At 37.3% G+C, this 23,163-nt stretch overlaps 1 protein-coding gene across 2 annotated transcripts in view; it reads right to left on the bottom strand.

The window, feature by feature from the left end:
* Positions 1 to 23,163, bottom strand: part of TTC17 (tetratricopeptide repeat domain 17) — a 55,665-nt gene that overhangs the window by 14,883 nt on the left and 17,619 nt on the right. For both annotated transcript variants that reach the window (XM_041459936.1, XM_041459937.1), the window contains exons 6-16: positions 22,664 to 22,773; positions 22,226 to 22,370; positions 21,707 to 21,846; positions 21,315 to 21,475; positions 20,885 to 20,997; positions 19,816 to 19,956; positions 19,263 to 19,378; positions 17,973 to 18,147; positions 17,400 to 17,477; positions 15,033 to 15,257; positions 12,731 to 12,917 (exon numbers count right to left, since the gene is read on the bottom strand). In XM_041459936.1, the coding sequence (XP_041315870.1) occupies positions 12,731 to 12,917; positions 15,033 to 15,257; positions 17,400 to 17,477; positions 17,973 to 18,147; positions 19,263 to 19,378; positions 19,816 to 19,956; positions 20,885 to 20,997; positions 21,315 to 21,475; positions 21,707 to 21,846; positions 22,226 to 22,370; positions 22,664 to 22,773 (1,591 nt within the window). The remainder of the gene's footprint in view (positions 1 to 12,730; positions 12,918 to 15,032; positions 15,258 to 17,399; positions 17,478 to 17,972; positions 18,148 to 19,262; positions 19,379 to 19,815; positions 19,957 to 20,884; positions 20,998 to 21,314; positions 21,476 to 21,706; positions 21,847 to 22,225; positions 22,371 to 22,663; positions 22,774 to 23,163) is intronic.

The following is a 23,163-nucleotide window of genomic DNA, read 5'->3' on the forward strand; positions in this document are numbered from 1 at the left end:
AAGCCACTCACCTAACGCAAGGAAAGAAACGTGGGAAGTATGGAAAAGAGGAAAGATGAACAAACAACACCCCCAGAGTAGAACACAGAAGTGGTGCACCTTGAGTAAGGTCTTCAAAGTAATCAAACCTCACCATTAAATAAGGTACTGATTGTTCTAAAAACGTAAATTAACTGCCACTGTAGCTGTTCGTTTCTTGTGGTACATTTGGCAGAGAGAATAAGGCCTCATTAAGTATTTTCACTGTTTGATTCCTAGATACCAACTAAAGATACATGATTTGGTGTCATCAACAGCATTAGAAAAAAAAAGCAAAATTATCTCCAAGTGTCTTTGGCCAGCACAAAATTTTTACTGACATTTAGCTCTTTGACAGGGCAGAACATGCAAAAAAAATTATAGCATTCCTAAATCCACCACCTGTGTTCCAACATCCCAGGTTTATGAAAATTATTGGGTCCTAACTTCTAATGTTATACAGACTAGTTCTCTTAATTTTTTTTTTTTTGGTACATATCTAGAAATTACAGTGGCAGAATAATGCCTCAATTAAAAGTCAAGTAATTTTAAATTTAGGTACAGATTTTTTTCTCCCTACTGTTTGGAATAAACAGAGCTGCATTATCTGATAAATTATTACAAGAGTCAAGGACTGTTGCTGTAGTCAGTGACTTGCATTAGGTTACGCAAAATGTACGTTATCTGGAGATATGTGTCATTTAAATAATTTGCCTCTTTATGGGTAAACACAGCCAAAAGAGAACTGTACTTAATACAGATGTAAGTCAGCCTAATACCTGAGTTGTCAGAGCAGAGAACAAACTGAAACCAAGTTGCTACCATGAGTTATTAACTCCATACTTATTTTTTATGAATGCTTAAAACTAGTATTCCCCACAGTGAAATTCAGTAAAGACAGGTCTTTTTTTTTCCTTTCTACAGCAGCAATGACATATTGCTGAGCTCAATGGAAGTAAGTTTCAATCCCTACATGCAGATGAACAGACTTATCTACAGACATCTCAGCAGCAGTGCATCAATAAGGAGTCTTCTCTTTACTTTTGTGCTGCTTACACAGATGCAGACACACAAAAGCAAAAGGGGGTGGTGTATTACCACTTTACATATGGGAATGGGTAATGATGCTGCTTAGAGGTCACATGAAAAATCTGGGTGTGCTCACTACCTGACTGACATGTATTTACCATTAGGCTAAAATATATTCATTACAGAAATTAAACTGAGACCCAGCACATTGTCACCCATCACTTTTATAGAAACCAGTCTTGTTCAATGATTTGTGTCACAGGAAATACAATTTCCCAGGGTTTACAAAAATAATCTAGAATAAGAGAATTCACTTAGCATAAGCTTTTGTGTATCTGGAACTACCAGGATCTCATTCATCAGCATTTGGGCTAAATGAGCACCTTAAGAACTGTCTTACTTTCTGCACCTTTTGCAATCTGACGTTAACAAGCCAGGCAGTGTCACAGGGAAACGCTGTTTGCGAAACCATCCTCTAGACAACATAAAAACATGAACTTTGACTTTCATGGCAACATTAACACTGGTGATTAACACACTGCATACTCTAATTACCCTGATCCTTCAAGGTGAACATGGTAATTTCCTAAAGATCTTCTGAGACATTAACAGCAACCATGTTACTCCAATCACATATAAACATGTATTTGATTGCAAAGCATTTGCTAAGGGAAAAAATCCAAGCCACTTATTTTGACATGAGTTTTAAAAGCAGTAGGATGAGCAGTAACTACAGAAGAGATCTATCTTTAGCAGCCCTTGCTGCTCTGCTCACCTTAATAATAAATTAACATGGATTTACTTACATTTTTCTCTAAAATTAATGCAGCCCTTTTTCTACTGTTTTAATGAAAAAATACATGTTTGTACTTCAAAATGAATCCAATGATTGAGCTCTGAAAGCAGAAACTGCAGAACACTTAGGACTGAACAGGATTGCCATAAAAAATGTTACAAAAAGGTCATAGGCCATAACTGCTGAACTGTACAACAGTGCTGCAATAAAACTCCAGAAGCAATATCAAAGGAATCTATTGGTTTCCACACATATAAGCATAAAAAATGCAACTTAAAAAATATTCACTTAATTTTTAGTGAAAAATGATCACCAAATGATAAGAGCAGGTAAGCAAAAGAAGAAAATGAGAAGTTTCAATTAGAATTAGCTGGCTGTGCAATACTGATCTGTGGATGTTTGCTAGGTCTGAATTTACACCAGGTCTACCACACAAATCACTGTGATTTCAGCCATGCACGACTCACCTCCAGAACAGTAACACCAGAGGACCTCCAGTGCCTTTTACAGTTGTAACACACTGGATAAACCACTAAAAAGATGCATCTACTACCCACATATCATCATAGATTCTATTCTGGATAACAAAACACAGATGGCAGTAGGTTCCCACTCTGATGAAGTTAAGTATCCATATGGGTACTGGAAAAGAATGAGGAGTGTAGCGCCCAAATTCTGAACCAAGCTTTTAATGTGTTTTCTCCCTACACACAGACACTAATTTTTAGTTTTGTTAATTTTTAGCTCTGTTAATTTTTAGCTTTTTCCTTTAATATAAATCCTCCTTTGAAAAGCCAGAATTTACAGGACAAAAATAAACATTTTCAAAGGACAGGACAAACTGCTGATTGAAAAAGTGAAGTATCAAAAACAAATAATGAAAAGCAAAATGAAGTATTTTAAAAGCTGACTTTCATAAATTCCTCCCTTTGATAGCCAGTGGCCCTTCTTCAAAGATGATGAGAGGTGTGCTCATAAAGGAATAGTCAAAGAAAACACTACATAAAAAGCTTTCATTTGATGCATAGCAAAAAACAGGATGATAATTTATGCCATCAAAATTTAGACCAAAGCACACAAAATGAAGCATAGAGAAGTTCTTTCTTTTTTATTATTTATTCCAACAACAGTTTTCCAGTTAAGAGGTTTATATGGTAAAACTGTTCTCACTTGTAGGAAGTTTTAAAATCTGATTTGTAGCGAAATAGCTGCTTCTAAACTGGCTTAGCTATAAAGGTTATCTATTTGCCTCATCACAGCAGTTCTGATTAAACCTTTCAAAACATACAAATGCCAACAATACATAACCAGATTTCTTGATCACATTGAGAGAAATATCTCACCACTGCGTAACAGACCAGTCCCTGATGAACAGCTGCAAAATTTTCCTCATGAAATATAAATAATAATAAATAAAACATGGGAAAAAATTAAAGAGAAAGACAAACCTATTTAAAATAGAACATAATGCAGTTTAATAAGGGACATGCATGCAAAACATCCTGAAGAATTCAGTAGGTTACTCTATAACAGAGCAGAAAATATTAATCTTCTTCCCAGTGTCACAGAGGGGAAAATCAAAGAGACTGATTACCTAAAGCCTTCACTCTCCACCCAGTAAAATAGGAACTTCTTTTTTCCATGATGCACATCTAGAAGAAGAAACTTACTCTATGATGTCAGGAATAGGGCATAAACATGGAAACATCTAAGCATCTATATGTAAACCCCCAGCCATCCTGTCAGTGAACAAAAAAAGACTGGAAAATGTCTCTTTCAGAGGACCCTGTTTCTATGTATACAGCAGAAAGGTAAGTAAGCCCTCCAGTCTGAATGTCAGTCTGTGCCTCAAGGGTAATGATTTTTTCTGTTTGTTTTGCAGAAAGAGAGAAAAAAACCCAAGAGAAATAAGCACATAAATGTTCTGAAGACAAAGGGCTTGTCCTCAGTTACTTCTCCCTGGGCCAGATTTTTTTTACTGTAGGTAAGAAAATAGTTTCTTAACAATAAATACTCACCTGCAGTAGGTCCCAATATAAGGCTTGCTGTGAATATTAAATGACTAATATTTATATCCCTGTACACAGCACAATTCTGAAATCAGTTTATGATAAAGCAAAAGACAATTCTTAGTTTAAGTATCATTAGCATAAGCAAAGCCTACAGTGGCCTGCTTTTTTTTGAGATTTCAAACCTTTCCTCTTTTCCACATATCTGTTACACTAGGCATCACATATTTTGTAGATCCTGTTAGATCCTAAGTATCTGTGAACTCAAATCTAAAAAGGACTTTAAGTACAACAGTAACCTTCTATTGAGAAATGGCATCACACAGTTGAACTCTATGAGAGTTAGTAACTCCACCATGGGTTACTGCTAGCTTCCCACTTCTCTGAATGCCTACGTCTTGATAACCACTTTGTAAGATTTGCACTATACACTGGGATTTAAACAATATACCACAGGGACCTGATTACATGTTTTTTATTCTGAGAAACTATTTTGATAAGCTGTATTTAAGTTGATCTATATAGCTCTTCACTAGGTTATACTGCTCACCAAGAGCAGATTCATAGTCAGACTTGATCCATGACAATTTATAGATTTGTTTGGAATAGATATCCATGCAACTGCTCCTCCTAACTGGACACCAAAGCAGAGGTACTGACACACCCAAACAGCATACCAGTGTTAACTGGTCAGGTAGCCTGTCCCTTACTAATCTAAGAGAGCTTTTAAGTGCTTGGCAGTTTGCCTGACAGGGCACATTCTACACAAATCCATTAAAAATCAGAACTGTTGCTGTGAATAGGATAAAAAAAAATCCTGGTGTTGATGGCTGTGATGATCAAGATTAGCCTTAAGTAAGGAATACCTGCAGAAGGTTATGTTTGACAAGAATACTGCAAACCACGCTAGAATTCAACAAGAAAACACTCCTAACACTGCCAGAACAGTACAAAGCCATAGAATAGTTACTGCAGAAAGACTAAAAATTTTTGCAAGAATGTCCCTTCTCCCCAAAATGGTTACATTCAAGAAGCTTCAATTTCTTCCTCTAGGGAAATGCTGAACTGTCCTAGTTTCAGTCTCTAGTAGCCAGAACAGACGATAGATTTAAAGCTTTGAGGACAGTCAGAGCACAACACAAACTCACATGAACCAGGCAACCAACCTTAAAAGGAAAAAACAAATCAATAAAGCAGACAGATCAGGGGTAGTTAAGTGCCTGGCACTCCGGGGCTCAGCGTGCAGTGCTCATTTTAATCTGAGCACATGGCATTGCATGCTGCTTCCAGACAACCTCCACATGACTCATTACAGGCTGAGGCCACACATCACCACTTTACAAGTTCTCAGATTTAGGCCAAGTGAATACAGCCTTCAAGGTCTCGGCCATCTGCTAATGACACTAAACTACATATTGTCACTTTTCCATATGTGGTTCTTTTCCCTTCCAAACATGCTTTAATAAACTCACTAATTCAGTGCATACAGCTCAACTATAAACAGGTTTGTGAAACCAAATCTCCCTGCAAATGTAGCTGGGGAATTACTGCTCCTCCTAAAAAGGCTGTTGAACATATGCAGTTGTTGGAATTCTTTGTTGGTCCAGCTTTAGGTGGTGCATCCAGCTAAGGATCAGTAAGAAATTTTAGCAGCTACACGTAAGTAACTGCCACTGGCAAAGAAAGCCTCTCAAACAGAGAGGAAGACACAGTCACAAATTTCTCTTGTTCTCTACATTCTTGTCACAGAAAAGCACATGCACACTGCAGAAAAATGGTAATACATCTGACAACTGAAGGTATCAACTTTTGAAAACTTAGTTGGAGAGGGAATCTTTTCCCTTTGAGCAACGCCTGATGTTTCTCCTCCTCCTACATGAACATGTAGCTATTGCTCAAGTAAAGGAAAGATCCAGGTAACATATGAAGAATAGTCTTTTGCACTGTAAAGGCAGATAAAAATGGGAAATGTCATATTATATTTAGTTTAATACTGTACTGCTTTTTCTTCATATTGAATGGTTTTGCATCACTAAACTCTCACTGAATTCTCCTACAGTTTTAAACTCCCTTCCACAGGGAAGTTACTACAGCAGCTGAGGCCATGATTTTCTCCTCTCTCCTCTGCTAGCCAATGGCCTTCTGATCTTGGGAAAAGACAGAATGGATACAGAACACTAAATATTGCAGGTATACCATTCTTAACAGAGCATGATGCAAAGTGAGACCAATGACTGTTGGGAGAAGCTGTCAGGTACACTGCCATGCAGGAAATAAGCAGTGTGTAGGATAGCAAGATATACTTTCATCTGAATGATGAAAGAAGCTGCAGAACAAACTCACTCATTAGCATATTTAATGCATGCAAAAGAGAATGACATTTGAGCAACACAGATATACTTAAAGAATCATGCACTGTTTACAGAAACCTTTAAGATTCTCAGTGGCTTTCCAGCAAGCAGCAGCTTGGAAGCAATGTGCACAAGCAGTGGGCGCACAGCCTTTGGATACTGGCATAGCTAAAAATGCCACGTTTAATGTAGTACCACATTCTTTCATTTTTCTATTTAAGAATCTTTATCTATACATCCTTTATACAGATTTGACAAGAAAAATATAAGGAAAGGGAAGACAGGTTTCAATGAGCTTGGCACAGCAGTATTAGGGCATTCACCTTCAACTTCCTTCAGCCACTCAAGAGACACTAAATGAAGACTTCTCAGGGAAAAGTATGATTTATAAATCAGGCTCCAAGGAATGAAAAGTACCAAGAAGCCTGCATCTGGCCAACTATTTTCAAGATCTTATCAATATTCTTAATATTCTAAGATTGCAGAAGCAAAAGTGGACTGTGGGAACTGCTTCTTCCTTTTCTGGGCTAGTGGTGCAGAAACAGTAGCACAAACCCAAAATAACTGGGTCACATTATTCTCACAGAGCACATTCCCATGTTGATTTCTCTAAGATTTTCCACTCAGAAGCACATCTGAGTGGAAGACCTGATGGGACATTTCCCAACACCCTCACGCCCCAGGGATGTTGGCTTCCACCAGGACAGAAACCACACGTCATTCTTCATATTACACATCTGCCTGTATTCTGCAAAATGTTTTAACTCTACACAAGTACAAGTTATACTCCTCTTACTCCTTTAGCACTAAAGAACCCAAATATGGTGACCTAGAGTCCACCTGTGTGGCACCCACCAGATCTTTCAGATGGTCACTGTATGATCCTCAATGACAGAGATGCTTGGCTGCCAGAGGGAGAACGAATCCAGCTGGATTTTCAGATTCCAGGTAGAACTTGCAGGGTGAACAACAGGCATGCGGGTGCACTCCTGTGCATGTGTAGGACACCAATAAACAACTGAGTCTTTAACTTCAAAGGATAACAATGATTTTAGAACTGCCACTGTTTCACACAGAACCCACTTTCTTTCCATGCTACTGCTGCATGACCAAGGCAAATGATTGTCATGGTGTGTTTCTGAGAGCTCTGACAAGCAGGTCTTGTGCTTCACAGAATTCTGTTTGCTGTTTAAAAGACCTACTGGTGTTGACTCTTCTATTCATACAGATGAACTTTACCATAAGGCAAAAGAGAGAGAGTAAAAGCAACAGAGAAACAAATGGTCACAGATCCCACTCCTTCCACAAGCCTTAAGATAAATAAAAGTACCAATACATGCAGTATTCTCAATAAGGTTCAGGAGCACTCAGGAATTTTGCCTTCTAATCTGCAAATCAAGGTGAGAAAAAGCTGAATTTTAAACATACAGAAATGCTCAGTTCAGAATCCCATATAATTGGTATAGATTCTGGCCTTTTGCTTCAACTAAAACACTATTAGATTCTGAGCTAAGCTCAATACCCTTTGTTCCATGACTAAACATCTTAGGGAATGTTTATTCCGTTAACATTAATATAACACCATTAACACTGTGATAAGCATTCCTTGGACAAACAAGATACAGCAGCTTGAGAAGGAGAAAACTACTTTTACAATAAAAATGTCTAAGAGGACCTCAATCTATAGGAAATGGAATAAAAATGTAGCCGTCCGTTGCTGGGACTATCAAGTCAGTAATTAACTACTAGGGAATAACTGAGTTAAGTGAGAGGTGCATTTAAAAAAGAAAAGTATTTCACATCCCTGTGTCTTAACATACTACTGAAAAGAAAATTAAGTTATGCTTTTGCTTGATGTTTGTGTATCTCAAATCACCAAAGGGACCTGAGGTGATTGCAGCTGTCAAACTAGTGTCAGAGGCTTGCTTAAACTGGGATGTTGATTTAAGTAAGTTATTTAATCTGTCATAAGCTTACTATTAGAGTTTCAAGTAGAGATTCTTCTTTCAGGTCAACCTCTCCCCTTCAGGTCAATTTGCTTAAAGGTTTAAGCTTATTAACTTTAACTTACTTTAACTTGTAAGAACCTAAGTGCTGAGGGATGAAGGGAAATTCGCATACACATAAGCTGAAGCATCTTTTCCATGTTTTATTTTAAGGGGAAATAGACGGAATAAAGCAGGAGTTTTGATTTCATGTTGCACAGAGTATTGGTACCACAAGAGGGCACTGAAGCCACGCCTAAAGCGGATCCCCATTACAGAACTCGTTCTGAGGAAGGACGAACTGCTCTCACAAACACTCCCTCCACATACAAGGATTCAGGTTTCTCGGTGGTGTACACATACATTCATAATGAACTCACACTCCCTCGACTTTGCACAGAGCATGCACAAAGCCTTTTGTAAAAGCACTATCTTGCCAAGGATGAAAGACAGTGAGACTTGAAGCTTGAAACAAGTCGTGTTTCAATTTTTTAATATCATCAGTCTATTAATAAGACTGAATTTTGGTCTTGTCTGAAAGAATGTGAAGTGCATGAGCTCATAACCAAATGGAACTGTGAGTCAGAGACAGATGCTTAGTCTGATAAAAATTATTTTGAGTACAAATGACTTCTGTTTGCCCAGGCAACAATTCTGTTTACACATAGAAAGAAAAGTCTTATCCAACAGCAACTAACAAATCAGAATGTTTCAATGGCCAGCTGGCCATCACACTAAAAATATGGTTCTTGTATTCTGTAACCTTTGTAGTAAGGCTTGGCAACATCTGAATGTTTACATCAGCCAGTGAAGTACCACAGGAACAATCCCACAGCTGGACAGTCCTCTACAAACCTTAATACCTGATCAAAGCTACTTGCAATATTTTAAGCCATAAAGTGTGCAAGACAAATCTCAGCAATGCACCATTTAGTATCAGACAAAGATGATCCTGGCTTTCTCTACTAGCTTAATAAGCAGCCCAAATATTTAATTTCTGTACCTTTAAGAGTGTCCCTATTTTTCACATTAAGCTTTTTACACTTGTTAACACACATGTCTTGGTCCTGTTACCTGTGTGTCAGACACGGGCGCTGAAGTTATCTGTCAAGCAACATGAAGTTTCTTAACCTGCTTCAGGAACTGACTCACCAGTAACCTAACAGCTGATGTAGCAACACCCTTAACACTGCCAAGTCATCTCTAGAAGGATCACTACCAGATAATGCTGGAAGAATGAAGTCTTCCAACTGTTTTCTCAGGTATTTGGGTATAAGGTACTGTGTGGGTTCTTGCTGTATATATAATCTATATTAGATGCAACTGCCTGAACTCCTGCAGCTGTCTAAAATACCTGTCACAGTTGACAGGGTTGAAATAACTTTGATACTTCACACTCATCCTCCATAAGAAAAAAAACCCACCAAAAACCTCTGCAGATTTAGAAATTCTTTTACAATGAAAACAAACATTTATATAAACTTGACTACAGGAGGCAAAAGTTAAACAGAAAAGTGTTGGTCTGAGATTTTTAATTCTCATTCTCATGTGCATGAAGAGACTTGGGTTTGAAATATAAATTATCTATACCAGAAATAAGTTACTAAAAAAAAAAAGGCAGCAGTACAGACAGGAAAATATAAGCAAGCATCCAAAAAGTCAGCGTTAGTCTGTCACACTTCCAACATCCTGTGCTAACAGCAAACGCCCCAACATGCTTGAGAAAATGCCTATTTTATTTATTTGAAATAAACACCAAGCACATACTGTAATCAAAAATCAGGCCATGAATTCAGATTTTTGATCCCATATTCCATCTCATGCTAGCATATAATTCCCACTGACCATTTGCTGGATTCTGCCGATGGCTCACGGCAGCAGAGCAAGGAATTCCATGTCTCGCTACTCAGTTCAGTTTTCATGAACAGAGGCTTTTGACAGGCGAAGCAAAAACACAGCTATCACATGGGCCTACAACCCAAAGCACAGGAAGCCTACTGCTGTTACTTTCAGAAACACTGAAGGAATGCTCATCAAAACAAGATATTAAATCAGAGAAACATCTGACATTCCAAATTCTTGGTACAGTTTTCAGCATAAGATATCGATCTCAAAGGATACAAATACTTTATGACATGCCATCAAGTGAATAATAACAATCTCTTTTCAACTGTTTTCCTTGGACTGAAGGAGCAACAGAAGGCTCCCGAAGTTTCAGGATACTTTTAAGTGCAAAATATGATTTCTGAGTCCACATTCTTGAAATCATTCTGGTTTTGGAGACTTGACCTCACTTTGATATAGCCTGCCAAGGTTCCTCTTGAGACAGTTGAAGTTTACAGGGGGGGGAAAAATATTTACCCAAACCTTATAGATTTGCAAATAAGATAGGTAAATCTACTTTTCAATTTTTAAATTTTGAGTTTGGACTTAAACCACAAATCATCATCAAGGCTCAATTAACCAGTATGTTTATTTTTCACTCTGCTCAAGAATGCACAAAGAATATTTACACTATTTGTCAGCTTTATATTTTCAGGTTTCTTGCACTAGAACAAAAAATGACCTAAAGGATATTAAAAATTAAGAAAAGTCCTAGAAAAAGGCAAACAATATAAATACAGAGTAAAATACTTAAATAATGGAATACTGAAATTTAATGAGCACATTAACATGCTAAGGCATAATCTGCTCCTTCTTGATTTAGCAGCTTCACAAACTCCTTATTGACCAAAACCCAACTCCAATATATTCCTACTGACTTTGCTAACCAGTGGCCAAGCTGGTAAAAAAAGGCAAGATAACACTTTTTCTCTTAAGCACTTTTGAGATGGGTTTTCCCTCACATTCAAGAAACACAAACTTCCTAGAGAGCATATGCTGTAACAGCTGACCTCAGAATGAACACCCTGGATCAGGAACCAATGCAAGCAGAAACCAAAAATCAACAAAACTACATTATGACAAGTTGAAGGAAGAAAAGCATATAAAACAAAAGATGTCAAACATAACTTTGGAGTTCAGAAACAACCACAGTGGTTTGTTACTGTTTAAATTCTGTGAATATACTTCTATATTGCTTTCTGCTCAGCTTCAAAATAGAGTACCTAAGGTTTGACTGGAATAACTTTAACCTTGTGAGTTACAGACTTTTAAAAGACCTTAATTAAAAGTAAAAAACCACTGTTTTGTTTTTCTTTTTACATGAATGTGTCTCTTGTGATGAAATGTGCAAGTTCCATTACAGTATCTCCTAGGATTTTTTAAGGGCAATCTGAAGTTAAGAGATTCATTGTGAGGTACCAGCATAGGAGTTGACATATCAGCAAGAGACCCATCAGCTGGGCTGCTACACCATCCACTCCAGCCCACTCAGCCAAAGAGCATTCATTTCTCTGCACAGCTGATGGGCTCTCAATCACAGCAAAATGCACAGGGCCATATAAAGTACTATTATTTTAATGGCACAGTCCTGGAATTTCACCTACGATGGCATCATCCATATTGTACCAGGAGATAGGATGGCCTCTCGTCTGTGTTTGGACAGCACAATTCTAGATGCTAAATCAGAGGAGGTTTCTCCATGTCTCTCCACTGAAGAGAGAATTTTAAAAAACCTCAGGGGAAGTCCTACCAATGCTGAAAAACACAAGCATTTCTCTGGTAAGGTTTACATTGAAAATAAAGAAAATATTAGATGGAAAGATACCTTAGTAACAATTTGAGACAAAAGGGATTAGAAAATACATTAATACATTGTCTTCAAGATTGCTCACGAGTATCATATTGGCCATATTCAAGTACAAAGTACTGAAAATATTCAGTAGGATTGAATAAAATGAAAGAACCCACCTCTGAAAATGATTATTTTTTAAAAATATAAGTAGCCATTAATGACAATAAACCATTCAGTTGAAAATATTTTCAATTTTTTTTTTTGGCGGGGGGGGGGGAGAGATTGGATTCTAAGTTATTCTTATTCTTTTTGGAGTGTTAAGAGCAATGATTGCAAGCCCCATACAAATAATATAATGCTGACACAAGACAGGCTGTTCCTTAAAGACTGAACTCTAGAAAATTACAACCAAAGCACTGAACACACTGAAAGGATATGAATTAAAACTACACTGCTCTTCATCAAATTGTTCAGCTTTAAAGAAACAAATCCAGCTGACTGTAAAACCTGAAGGGATGTACAAAGGCCCTGTTGAGCAGCCTAGCAGTAGATGTGTCCTTTCATAAATACTGAATCCAGCATTTCTTGTTAACCAGTAGGAGATATTGGTGGTGCTGTTGAGGTATTACTGACAGTCAGGAAGTAATTTACACTCAGTGGAAGCCCTCTAGATATTCAAGAAGTTATCCTCAAGCAATTATTTAATGGACTGTAACTTTTCCCTTAAAAGCAACGTCTCAACCTTGATCCTTAAAGGCAGAAAGCACTGTGAAGCAGAAGGGTGGAAACTCAGAAAAAAAAATCTCCAATACCCAAGGCAAACAGACATTATTTCACTTGTGGTCCATCTTTCAGCAGTTGCTTACCACTGCACACAGAAGAGGTGATGTTGTACAGGAAAGGATAAAACTGCAGACAGCGGATCATCTTCAGGCTGCTTTCACACTCCAAGCACTTGGCTGTCAAATCCAGAGCATGTCTGAAGGCCTGCAGGGCTCCACTAATGTTGTTCTGAGCCAGGTATGCATTTCCTAGGCTCAGAAAAGTCAGGGGCTGTGAACACAAAGCAACACATTGCAGCATAAGTACGTTCACTGTTTTAAGACTGAAGCCAACTAGGAAATACCCTTGTCAAGTCACACCCTCATAAATTTGGTGGGAAAGAATTTAGAAAACTTCCTAAACAGGCACTGCCTATTCCTACAATGGAAAACTAACATTGGTGGTAACCAAAAGCTGTTTTGCCATAGGGTTGTGTTAGGAGTTCCATCTTTCTACAATTAAAAAAACAGTTAAATGCACACAAACTGAAATGAAATATTAAGTGCTTATAACCATCAGAAACATAATGCTTACTGCAGAGAATGCCACAGGACTAAACTGAAATGCAATTTAGAATCATTAAAAGTCCACAAAAACCAAAAATATCACTAGTGTTTTAGCAGGACAGATGCATTACATGTGCCAAGAGTGTTCAGATTTTCCTTAGAAAAGCTAGGTTACCAAAAACACCAATGTCACTCTAGTCTGGGAGTACACATTTATGCCTTTCAATTCTTTGTAAAACAGTATTTTTGTCTACTGCTTTTGGCTACCATCCCTAAAGTAAGTATTTTTTTGAAAAGTAAAGATTATAAACACTTTTTCCACTGGGTAGAACTCAACACTTGAATACAGTAAAGCATTACATTTATTAGTTGACTGAAACGTCTTTCACTTGGACAAAATAATTTGTTGCAATTAACAATATGCTGACAGAATAAAGACAACAGTATTGTAATTTAAGCAGCCGTTTTCCCCACTGAAACAGTTTTTTACATTCATTCTCTAAAAATGCGAAGACTGAGCAGTAGCTGAAGATTTTTCCAACTCAGCTTGCATTACTAAACAGCATTCAGAAAACTGTGCAAGCTGAGCTAGAGGATTTTTTTTTCTTTTTAACAGCTTTTGTTGATGGACCACATCTTTTATTCCCAGTAGGTGTAATTAATTTTAACTTGTATTTACTTTCCATTATATTCCAGGAAATACCATTCAAGTACAATGCCTCCTGCTAGTTTTTTCTGGTACACTAGGTATTACAGGACTGAGTACATCTGAAAAAAACACGAGCAGGCATTACTGTAATGAGGCAGCATTTGCGAGTATTTTTCAAGAGAAGCCCTACTCACATAGCATGGTCCTAAGGATTCCTAGGCTCCTCCCCTCCAAGGCTGTGTTTTCATATGTTCTTCTTAAGGCACATCATTCAAGCATAGTTCTTCTGTAGTTCCTTTTTGCACTCTTACCTGCCACCCAAATGGACTACGTTCCTTTCCAACACTTGAAAATTTGTTTCTGCATGCTACACTGAATAAACTTATCCTGTTTTTAGCTTTTGTACATGCTAGGTGACTGATGGCCTGGCAGATTTAAATGCTGTTAATCTAATTAGAGAGCTAGAAGCACAGGAGACAAGTCAAACTTCTTACTGAAGTGTCTGTGATGTGAGACCAAAATTATCTGCTAGAAAAAAGGTGTTCCCTGCTATGCCATTCCCTCCCCCTTTCTTTCCATAACTGTTCTGGCCAGTCCAGTAGTTCAAACAGCTTATACAGAAACTGCCTATATGACATAAGTGACAGCCTACAGGATGTTTATCATGTTACTGTTCAGAAATACAAAAACCTGGTTTGAATCTATGATTGGAAGTAAAGCCACCAAACAACTAGAACATGTTTTCCTTCATGCATATAGACAAAACCTAGGGACAAATAAAACTGTACAGATAAAAATCAAGTGTCACAGAAAGATGTCTATAAAGGTCTTGGTGGCATACACAATACTTTAAGGGTTTTAGAAATCAAGATACAATGCTGACAGCTTGACAGATCTCTGTTTTAGGTTAAAATCTTGCCAAATACCAGGATTAAATTCCTTGGAGGCTCTGTTGATAACACAGGTTTTGGAGGCTAGAAGTCTGTCATTGATTTACAAGAACTTCTCTAGGTGTTTATACTCTCAACAATCAGCATCAACCCTGGTGCAGTCAAGAATTTCTATGGAAATTAACATCCATTGCAAATCACAAGCTGGAAGATGGCAGGCAAACACGAGTAATATGTACTTAGAAAATAATGAGGGAAAACACATTCACTGCTGGGCAAACACAAACCCCCATCATCTTACCTCAGAGGCATTGATGGCCAAAGCCTTCAGCAGGAGCCTGCTGGCATCCGCATGAAGACCATAATGAAACAAGAGGTTAGCAAGGTTGACCAGAGGGATGTCCTGATATTCATGTGGAGCCAAATTATATGCTTTTTGCAAACAGGTGATAGCAAAGGTGCTATTTCCAACTGCACGCCAGTACAATCCAGCTTCATTAAGCACAAGCCATAGAGGATCTTCTGGCTATAGGAGAGTCAGGGAAAAGGATAAAAACACCCACAAAAGAGGTGTCTCAAGAAGACAGAAATGTCTGCCCTTTAATAAGAAGCAAACAGAACTCACTCTTGCATACTACATTGTTAAATGGATACAAATTAGACTTTGCTGTAACTATTAGCAGATTATTCAATCTGCTCCATTCTACTCAAATGGGCATGATTTACAGGCTGAACTGCAATTTAGTAGCAGCTGTTGCTCACACTCTACTCATATGAATGCTTTGTATCATGACCAAAAAATCCCTTAAAATGTACAAGTAATAATGGTTACTTCACTACAGGAAGCAATGCTTGAGGGCCACTTCAGAGTCTTAAAATTATACAAACACAGATCAGTGTAAAATGCTAGAATTTGAAAGTCAGGCAGCTATTAATTTACAGTTAGCTGTGCTTCCAGGTCCTCTAACATTACCTTTCCCTATCAATTTAAGGTTTCAGGGTTGTTTTTTCTTAGATTTAGTTTTCTATTTGTCTTATGAAAGTTGACAACTGGCATGCATTAGATACTGTTTAAAGATTATAAAATAGTAAGCACTAAGGGAGAGCAGGTGAAAGAATGGAGGAAGTGTGAAATACACCTTAAATGTTCCTTCCTCCTCTTTAACCTGTAATAGCAAAAAGAAGCACTCAACCTAGAGGAGAAATAGCAGAATTTAAAAATACTGACAGGTTGACAGAGGTAGGTAAAACATCCACTTTCAGATGCACTTTGAAATTATTTTAGAAGCATGTTCTAGTTTTTAATATTTTCATCATTCTGTATTACCCAATTCTACAAAACATTTACAGCATAAAACCAGCGCCAGAAATGGATGTTCAGTCCTACCTACATGTCTGAAGCCCAAATGCATGCCTGAGTAGGAAACATACAGCTAGGATTAAGGAAGCAAAACAGTGATACTATGTTGAGTTAGTAAGAACATTTTTCTTCCAGGCGTTTAAAAACCCCTCCCACAGAAGAGTTCTAACTATGGCTCTAGATGAACTGAAAGATATCAATATGATACAATATTCTTTGTTTGGAGTACCTTACATAATCTGTGATTTCAAGACTATTAAATGACCCCTGTTTTGCAATGCACATACATAACATTACTTGCATGTTCTTCATTCCAAACTCCTCACCGAATTACTCTCCATTCACAGGTCTCAATGACCTCCCTAACTAAATCCTCAGCAAGTAGTAGCATTCTGTCTTTCCCAATACAAAGATACTAACTGTGGCATTCCTGCTCTAAGTAGCTCATCATTAGCAAAACAGGTAAAACACTAGACTGTTCTTACATCAGCAGGCAGAAAAGTTAAGGCTTTTAGCATTTAGAATACTACAGTTAAACTAAAATACTAATGCACTGCACAGTAAGACATTAGACATGTATAGGGCTGTTCTGAACAACACAATAATAGGAATCAACTCCTACTGCTCATTTTTTCTCCTGATTAAGACAAATGCACATAGTAAATGGTACTGATTGTAGACTAAAAAAGTATCTACACATAATACCTTGACACAACTTCTACAAGAAAGTTAAACTGAGAAATATCAACTTGACATGTCAAAAAGAGTCAACGTCTCTCTCAATGCTTCCTGTCATTTGACTCTCAAAGGCCCCACGCAAGATGGAGGTGGCATTCCACTGGGTTCTATACAGAGGTACATTCTTTGCCCCAGAGTGCTAATTATCCTGACAGAAGATTGACAGAGGGTTGGTTTCCTTGGAGGGAGAGTAGGGGGAAAAGCAGGGTAGTGGGAAGGAGGAGGAAAAGCACAAGGCAGGCATGCAGGAAGGAGTGGCAGACGGAGGAGTAGTTTCAAGCTACTTCCCCCAATTAAGCAAATGGCTCCCAGAATTAGCTAATATATTGCTGCTCCATATCCTTACAACATGAACAAGCAACTACAGGTTGTTTGGTCCACATTAAGCTAAATTAGATACTTCTCTATGTATTTCTGCTTTACTTGTAGACATGGCTTTTAAAGTTAGTTTCATCTCAGTTACAGGCAGCAAATACACTCCTTTCTAGTGTGTCACTGACTACTTTAGAAGTATAAAAACAAATCTCGAGTAAGAATTCTGAATTCATCTCATGTGACAGAAGGACATACCTTTTTCATGGCATGATCTAGAAACGCTCCTATCTTCTCCAGTGTAACAGTTTCATTGTTGATACGAGAATGCAAAACCTGGAAGACAAAGATTTGTTTTTCCACAAACTACTAAATAAATTTTACAATCAAGATTTACAAGGGCCATTCAACACTTGCTTCCTTAAATTGCCTCTTCAGCAAAGGGAAGATAAATATATTGTACTAAGAAGATGATGTGAACACATAACATTAAAGCAACCAATCTCCAGAATGCACTATGAAGTTAGCAGCTTAGTAGACTGTAGTAGCTCTTGGAAATGAATCATATCAAGTGACTGTTAGATTTAAAAGAAAGATGTGATTTCAAAGAGTAAATTAAGTTTCCCATTTTGTGTGCTTTTGGTCACCATCTGAAAGAAGTCAGACAAGTTAACCCCTTCTCCAATACTATTAGAAAGAATTTGCCCACACTTTTCAGAAGTACTGATTAGCTTGAAATATCAAAATCTTTCATGATCTGAATAACATTTTTAATGCAATAAAAAGGAGGATTTTGAACCAGAAGAGAACCAACAAGAAAACAACTCTTACTTGTCTTGCTTGATTGTCTGGCATCCTGAATTTCAAATCTAGATTAGTGTCTAGTTCCTTGACCAGTATGTTTAGAGATTCATTATTACGAGCATCAGTAATGGAAGAACAATCTGGTGCCTGTGCTTCTCCATGCTCAACAATATCTCCTGGGATAGTCAGTATTGGCTGAATTCTAGCAATAAGGAGAACCAAGACAAATTAACAGCATGTGCTGCATGTCATCATGTAGAAATACAACAATTTGCTAAGCCTCCTACTGCAGACTCCTATGAGAGACAAACTGCAAACACGAAGAACTCAAGGACCACCCTTCCCTTGAAAAGTAATTTATAAGGTCTTTACTTTCCATTTTTAAGCACAGAATAACAAGAACAATGAACAGTGCAGTAGAGGTAAGAGAAGGTTCTCATATTATGCTAATAAGGATCCTATGACCTTTAGGACTAAACAGTTGTGTGATAAAAATACCTGAACTTCTACACAAGAACTTGATTTCAAAAACATCAAGGGGTAGCCCAATTATGTATAAAGAACATTCTAAGATGAAAACTGTTTTTCTCCAAAGGAAGTTGCTGGATGTTTTTAGATGGGAACCTTTAATACAAGCTCAATACTAGTATTATAATGACTAGGTAGAACAAAACAGCTTTTTTACTACCACTATCATAATTTAAGTGACTAGGGTATTACAACACTGCACTGATCTATGTAAGTTAGCTATTGCAGTACAGACACATTTATTTTATCCTATATAATAACAAATATTACTGACTCTTCCATGATTAAGCTGATTTTCTACCTCTGTCCCAAAGGAATGAGCTGGAGTCTTCCACTCCTAATCCTTTCTTACTGTTTTCTGGTCTTCATCATTTTCTGTCATCATAACTAAAGCTAATAGGATGTATGTAATGCACAAGAGTTAACTGTAGTTATTAAATAGATGCTCACCTCATTCTCTCTCAAGGTTTTGTTTTTGTTTTTTTTTTGTTAATATAGTTCACAAGACATTCAGACTTGTGCTTAAATCCTCATTCTGTCTGTGTTTAATGTGCTCACCCTGGACCAACAGTCAGGGAAGAATCACTCTCAAATTGGGTCTGGCTGTTATACTTACAGCAAAGACAACAATCAAGGAAAATGCCTTCCTTCTGTGGAAAGGCCAGAGAATGAGGTTTGAACACCTCTGTGCTGTTGATTACTAACTGCATCCCTCCTCTCCAGAAAGAAAATACTCTTCTCTCATAAAATAAAGATTTACAAATACAACTTTTAAAAATCAACACTTGCCTGAATCCCCTGTTTTCTGGAGGCAGGAAATAAGTTGGTAGTTCTTCTGGGTCAGGAATTCTGGGGAAAGATTTCATGCATTCTGACCGCTGAGGCCAAAGAATATGCTGTTTGTCCTAAGGGGGAAAGGAATTATTTTTTAATATTTTCTCAATATTTTTAATATTCTAATGAATGAGATAATAAAAGGGATATTAAAGGATAGCCTGAAGAAAAAAAATAAACCAACAAAACTGAGATCTTTATAGCTATTATTTTTCCATTTTTTTTAACATCATCAGTTGAAATTTCTATCTTTAGCTGTACCACTTTACTTGCAGCAGATGTTTACAGAACAACTCCTTCTGTGCTCCAGTAGTTTCAAATGATGGGAAACCAGTACAGAGAAACTAGACAGATGCTTGTATACTGAAGAAGTTCAGAATGCTATATTCACCAGTGCTGTCACACATCAAAACTGTGGTCCAAACACTAAGAAGTTTCACACAAACAAGGAGAGGATTCATTTTCAGCCCTCCTCTGTGAAAGGGCAAAGCTCATCCTCTTCACTCACTCTGCTGGGTTCCACACTCCACACTGAAACAACAGAACGAGCCACAGGGGAAGACTGCAAGGACTGGCTGTGAACACTTTGGTTTGCATGAAGATCCAAACTCATGGATGTCATACTAGAAGTTGAAGAGTCTTCACCAAACTAGAAACAACAGAAAGACACATTTTAATAAAGGAAATGGTAAATTCCTTGTTGAATTTCTCCATGGTATTTCCCCTCCCCACTTATGTAGTTAAGCCTCACTGATAAGCTGAAATGTTGGTAGCAAAAAAAACCAAACAAACAAACCAGGAATTTAAGCCTCTTGATCCACTCAGACCATGAAAGAGTAATATTCATACTGTAACTAAGTTAATAATGAAAACACATGGGCAAATCAAGGAAAAAATGCTAAAAGCAGATACTTGTAATAGGCCACAAAAAAAAAAAAATCTACTTATCTGGATTGCACAGCTCGAAATCAAGTCAGAATTGCTAAGACTCATGGCTTTTGGAATTATCTCAATAATCTGAACTTATAATAGGAAAAACAATCAAAGACAACAAGAAGACAACAGCAAAATTAAAAATAATTATTCATATTTCTTAAACTAGTTAAGGGGAAACTTCAAAACACAATCCACACTGCAAAATAACTGAAATCATAATCCTTATCTACAGTTCTAACACAGCAGAGGTGTTGCTAAGGTGCCTGTCATTCTGGATTTTCAGTATCAGTACACACCCTACTCCCAAAAATTCTAGTACTGTTGTACCAATTTTTCTTGGTGCAATCATAGGAAACTAGGGCTTTGGACTAGAATCAAGATTTTGATTTCAAGTAATTCTCTTTTCTAGGTAAAACAAAGCCTTTCACAATAAACCCTCCCTATTTCTGTAGTTCACAGTTTCTCAGCTTGTACTAGTATGAAAAGAAATATGCATTAAAATACTTTGCACTCTGGGAAAGAAAGACTAAGATTTCTCACCATAATTACCACACCCAAAATGTAACCCTTTTGTCAACTCTGAAAAAACTGAAATTATTTTGCTAATAAAGCAAACAGGATGTAACCTGAATCAGACAAACCTGAACATATTCCACATTTTCAAAAATGTCTCCGCGGTGGTAACGAACAGGCTGATCCCACTGACAGTGCAAGCTATGCTGCTGGTTGCCCAGTCTGCAAATCTGGTGGTTCCCTGCAGAGCAGAAAATATTTTTTTATACTAGAGAAATGTTGTTTCCGAGAAGACAAAAGACAGCACACAGTCAACCTCTCTGCTCCCAGTCTGGTCAATTCCTTTTTATTTACTCCATCAGCCCAGAGGAAATTCCAACCTCAAAAGACTCAAAAAGAAATCCCTGTTCAAGAATACTGCCATCGCTTGTTTTAATAAGCAAAACACAAGAGCCACTCAGGGCCATCTTGATATATAAAGAAGTTATATTCTGACACTTATCTGAATATGTGCCATATTTCATTGTTTTAATGAGCATGAACACTAAAAAGTTGTACCTAATTGAGCTTCTTTTGCCATCTGTGTCTCATGAATGATGTTCCTCAAGATTTGTTCCTCCTGGATGAGCTTGTACTTGTCTAAAACATCTTGTTGCCTAAGGTAATGGTCATGCTGCTTTTGATATTCCTTTAATTCATTTAATGTTCGCTGAAGTGATCTTGGAAATTAAACAGAGAAGATTTACTTTGAATGCTTTCTAGAATATCACCTTTTCTTAAACTCTTGCACATTAACTCTAGGTTTCTTAAAGTCTTCTTATGCTTCATTCTATTGTATAATCAAAGAAATACAGAAATTTAAAAACAATTCTTCTTGAAATGTAAATAACTGCTGCAACAGAACTACAGAAGTTAGATTGTATGCATTGCCACTGGGATATTTTAGTTACCTATGCTGGGCTTCCAATTTTTGCTCAAGTTTTTGCTGACATAGGACAGCATGCTTCCTTTTTACAGCTTGCTCAAACCCTGGTTTGGCCTGTAGAGCGTGATCATAACACAGGACTGAGTGGTTGTACTCTCCAAGCATCTGAAGAATGACAGAGAGAGAGAATTAGCCATTGTGCAGTAATATTTAACAAACAATACTCAGTTTTAAAGGAAGCCATTAACTGAAATTTTAATTTATGGTAACAAGCAGCCTGTCATTTCTGACACTCAAGCCACTACATCTATTAAAGAAAGGCTGCGGAAGAATTTTACTGGAATTTATTTCCAGGTGCAGATAAAAGCCTTTGCTAATAGACAGACTTTTGAATAAAAGTATCTTGATAGAATCTTAAGCTTTAAGCATGGGATGCACGTGGAGCACAAGACACACTAAAAGAGTAAACTATTACAAGTCAACCTCAAAAGATTAAGTAATATTTAATTTTCTTCAAGTCTTGGAAAATAAAGACTGTATTTACCGCATATATATTTCCTAAAGTGTAATAGCTGGTAAAGAAGTCACTGTAATCCAGAGCTGCATGAACCACAATAGCTGCATCTGCAGAGAAGTGAGCCCGGTGCAAAATATTTGCCAAATTTACCAGTGCAATGTCTTTATTTTGCCTAAAAGAAAAAAAGGAAATAAATAGGAAAAAAATTAAAAACTAACATTAAAGAAAGGTACAACTGTGTAAGAATCATGCACAAGGATACATTAATTTGCCACTCACACATTAAAACATATCACTTGCTAGAAAAATGTCTCAACTATTTATATGCCTAGTATAGCACACAGAGACCAAGAACAAGTAACACACATTATTCCTTAGCATACCGTCTTAGAAACCAAAACCTGTTTACTAACCAGGGTAACCAGAAAAGCAATCTGAGAAGAAATCCTTATCAGCAATTCTTACCTTGAAGAAAAATGAAGGGCACGCATGGCACATTCTACTACTTGGTATGGCTCATTCTTTATTCGCCAGTAAAAAGAAGCCATGTTATAGAGCACCCAGGAAGAAGAGTTCTGCAGTAAAGAGAAACACATGAATTGCACTAACTATTAACACATGAACTAAAAGGTCAATCAGGGCTTTAATTACTATAGGATGAAAAGCTGAGCACCAAAGTTGGAGCTCAGCTGCTCTGAGCTATCCTCCTCCACTGGAAAGCTGCCATTTGGCAACAGTTGTCAATGTTTAGGAACACCGAACTAGCATACTAATGTATTAAAGAAACAGAATTTCTGCATTTCAGGCAAGCAAAAATACAAAATGAGGTGAAATGAGAGGTGACAGTAGTACAGTAGTTTAAGCGTCAGCATCTAAGCTGGAGTTCATTTGAGGGTTCCTAGATTTTACAGGAAGACATTTAATGAAAATATACCTACTTCAGTATGGTTATTTTTTCTTTGCTC

Source organism: Pyrgilauda ruficollis, unplaced genomic scaffold, assembly GCF_017590135.1.
Source record: "Pyrgilauda ruficollis isolate IOZ18807 unplaced genomic scaffold, ASM1759013v1 scaffold14, whole genome shotgun sequence".
NCBI classification, from domain to species: Eukaryota; Metazoa; Chordata; class Aves; order Passeriformes; family Passeridae; genus Pyrgilauda; species Pyrgilauda ruficollis.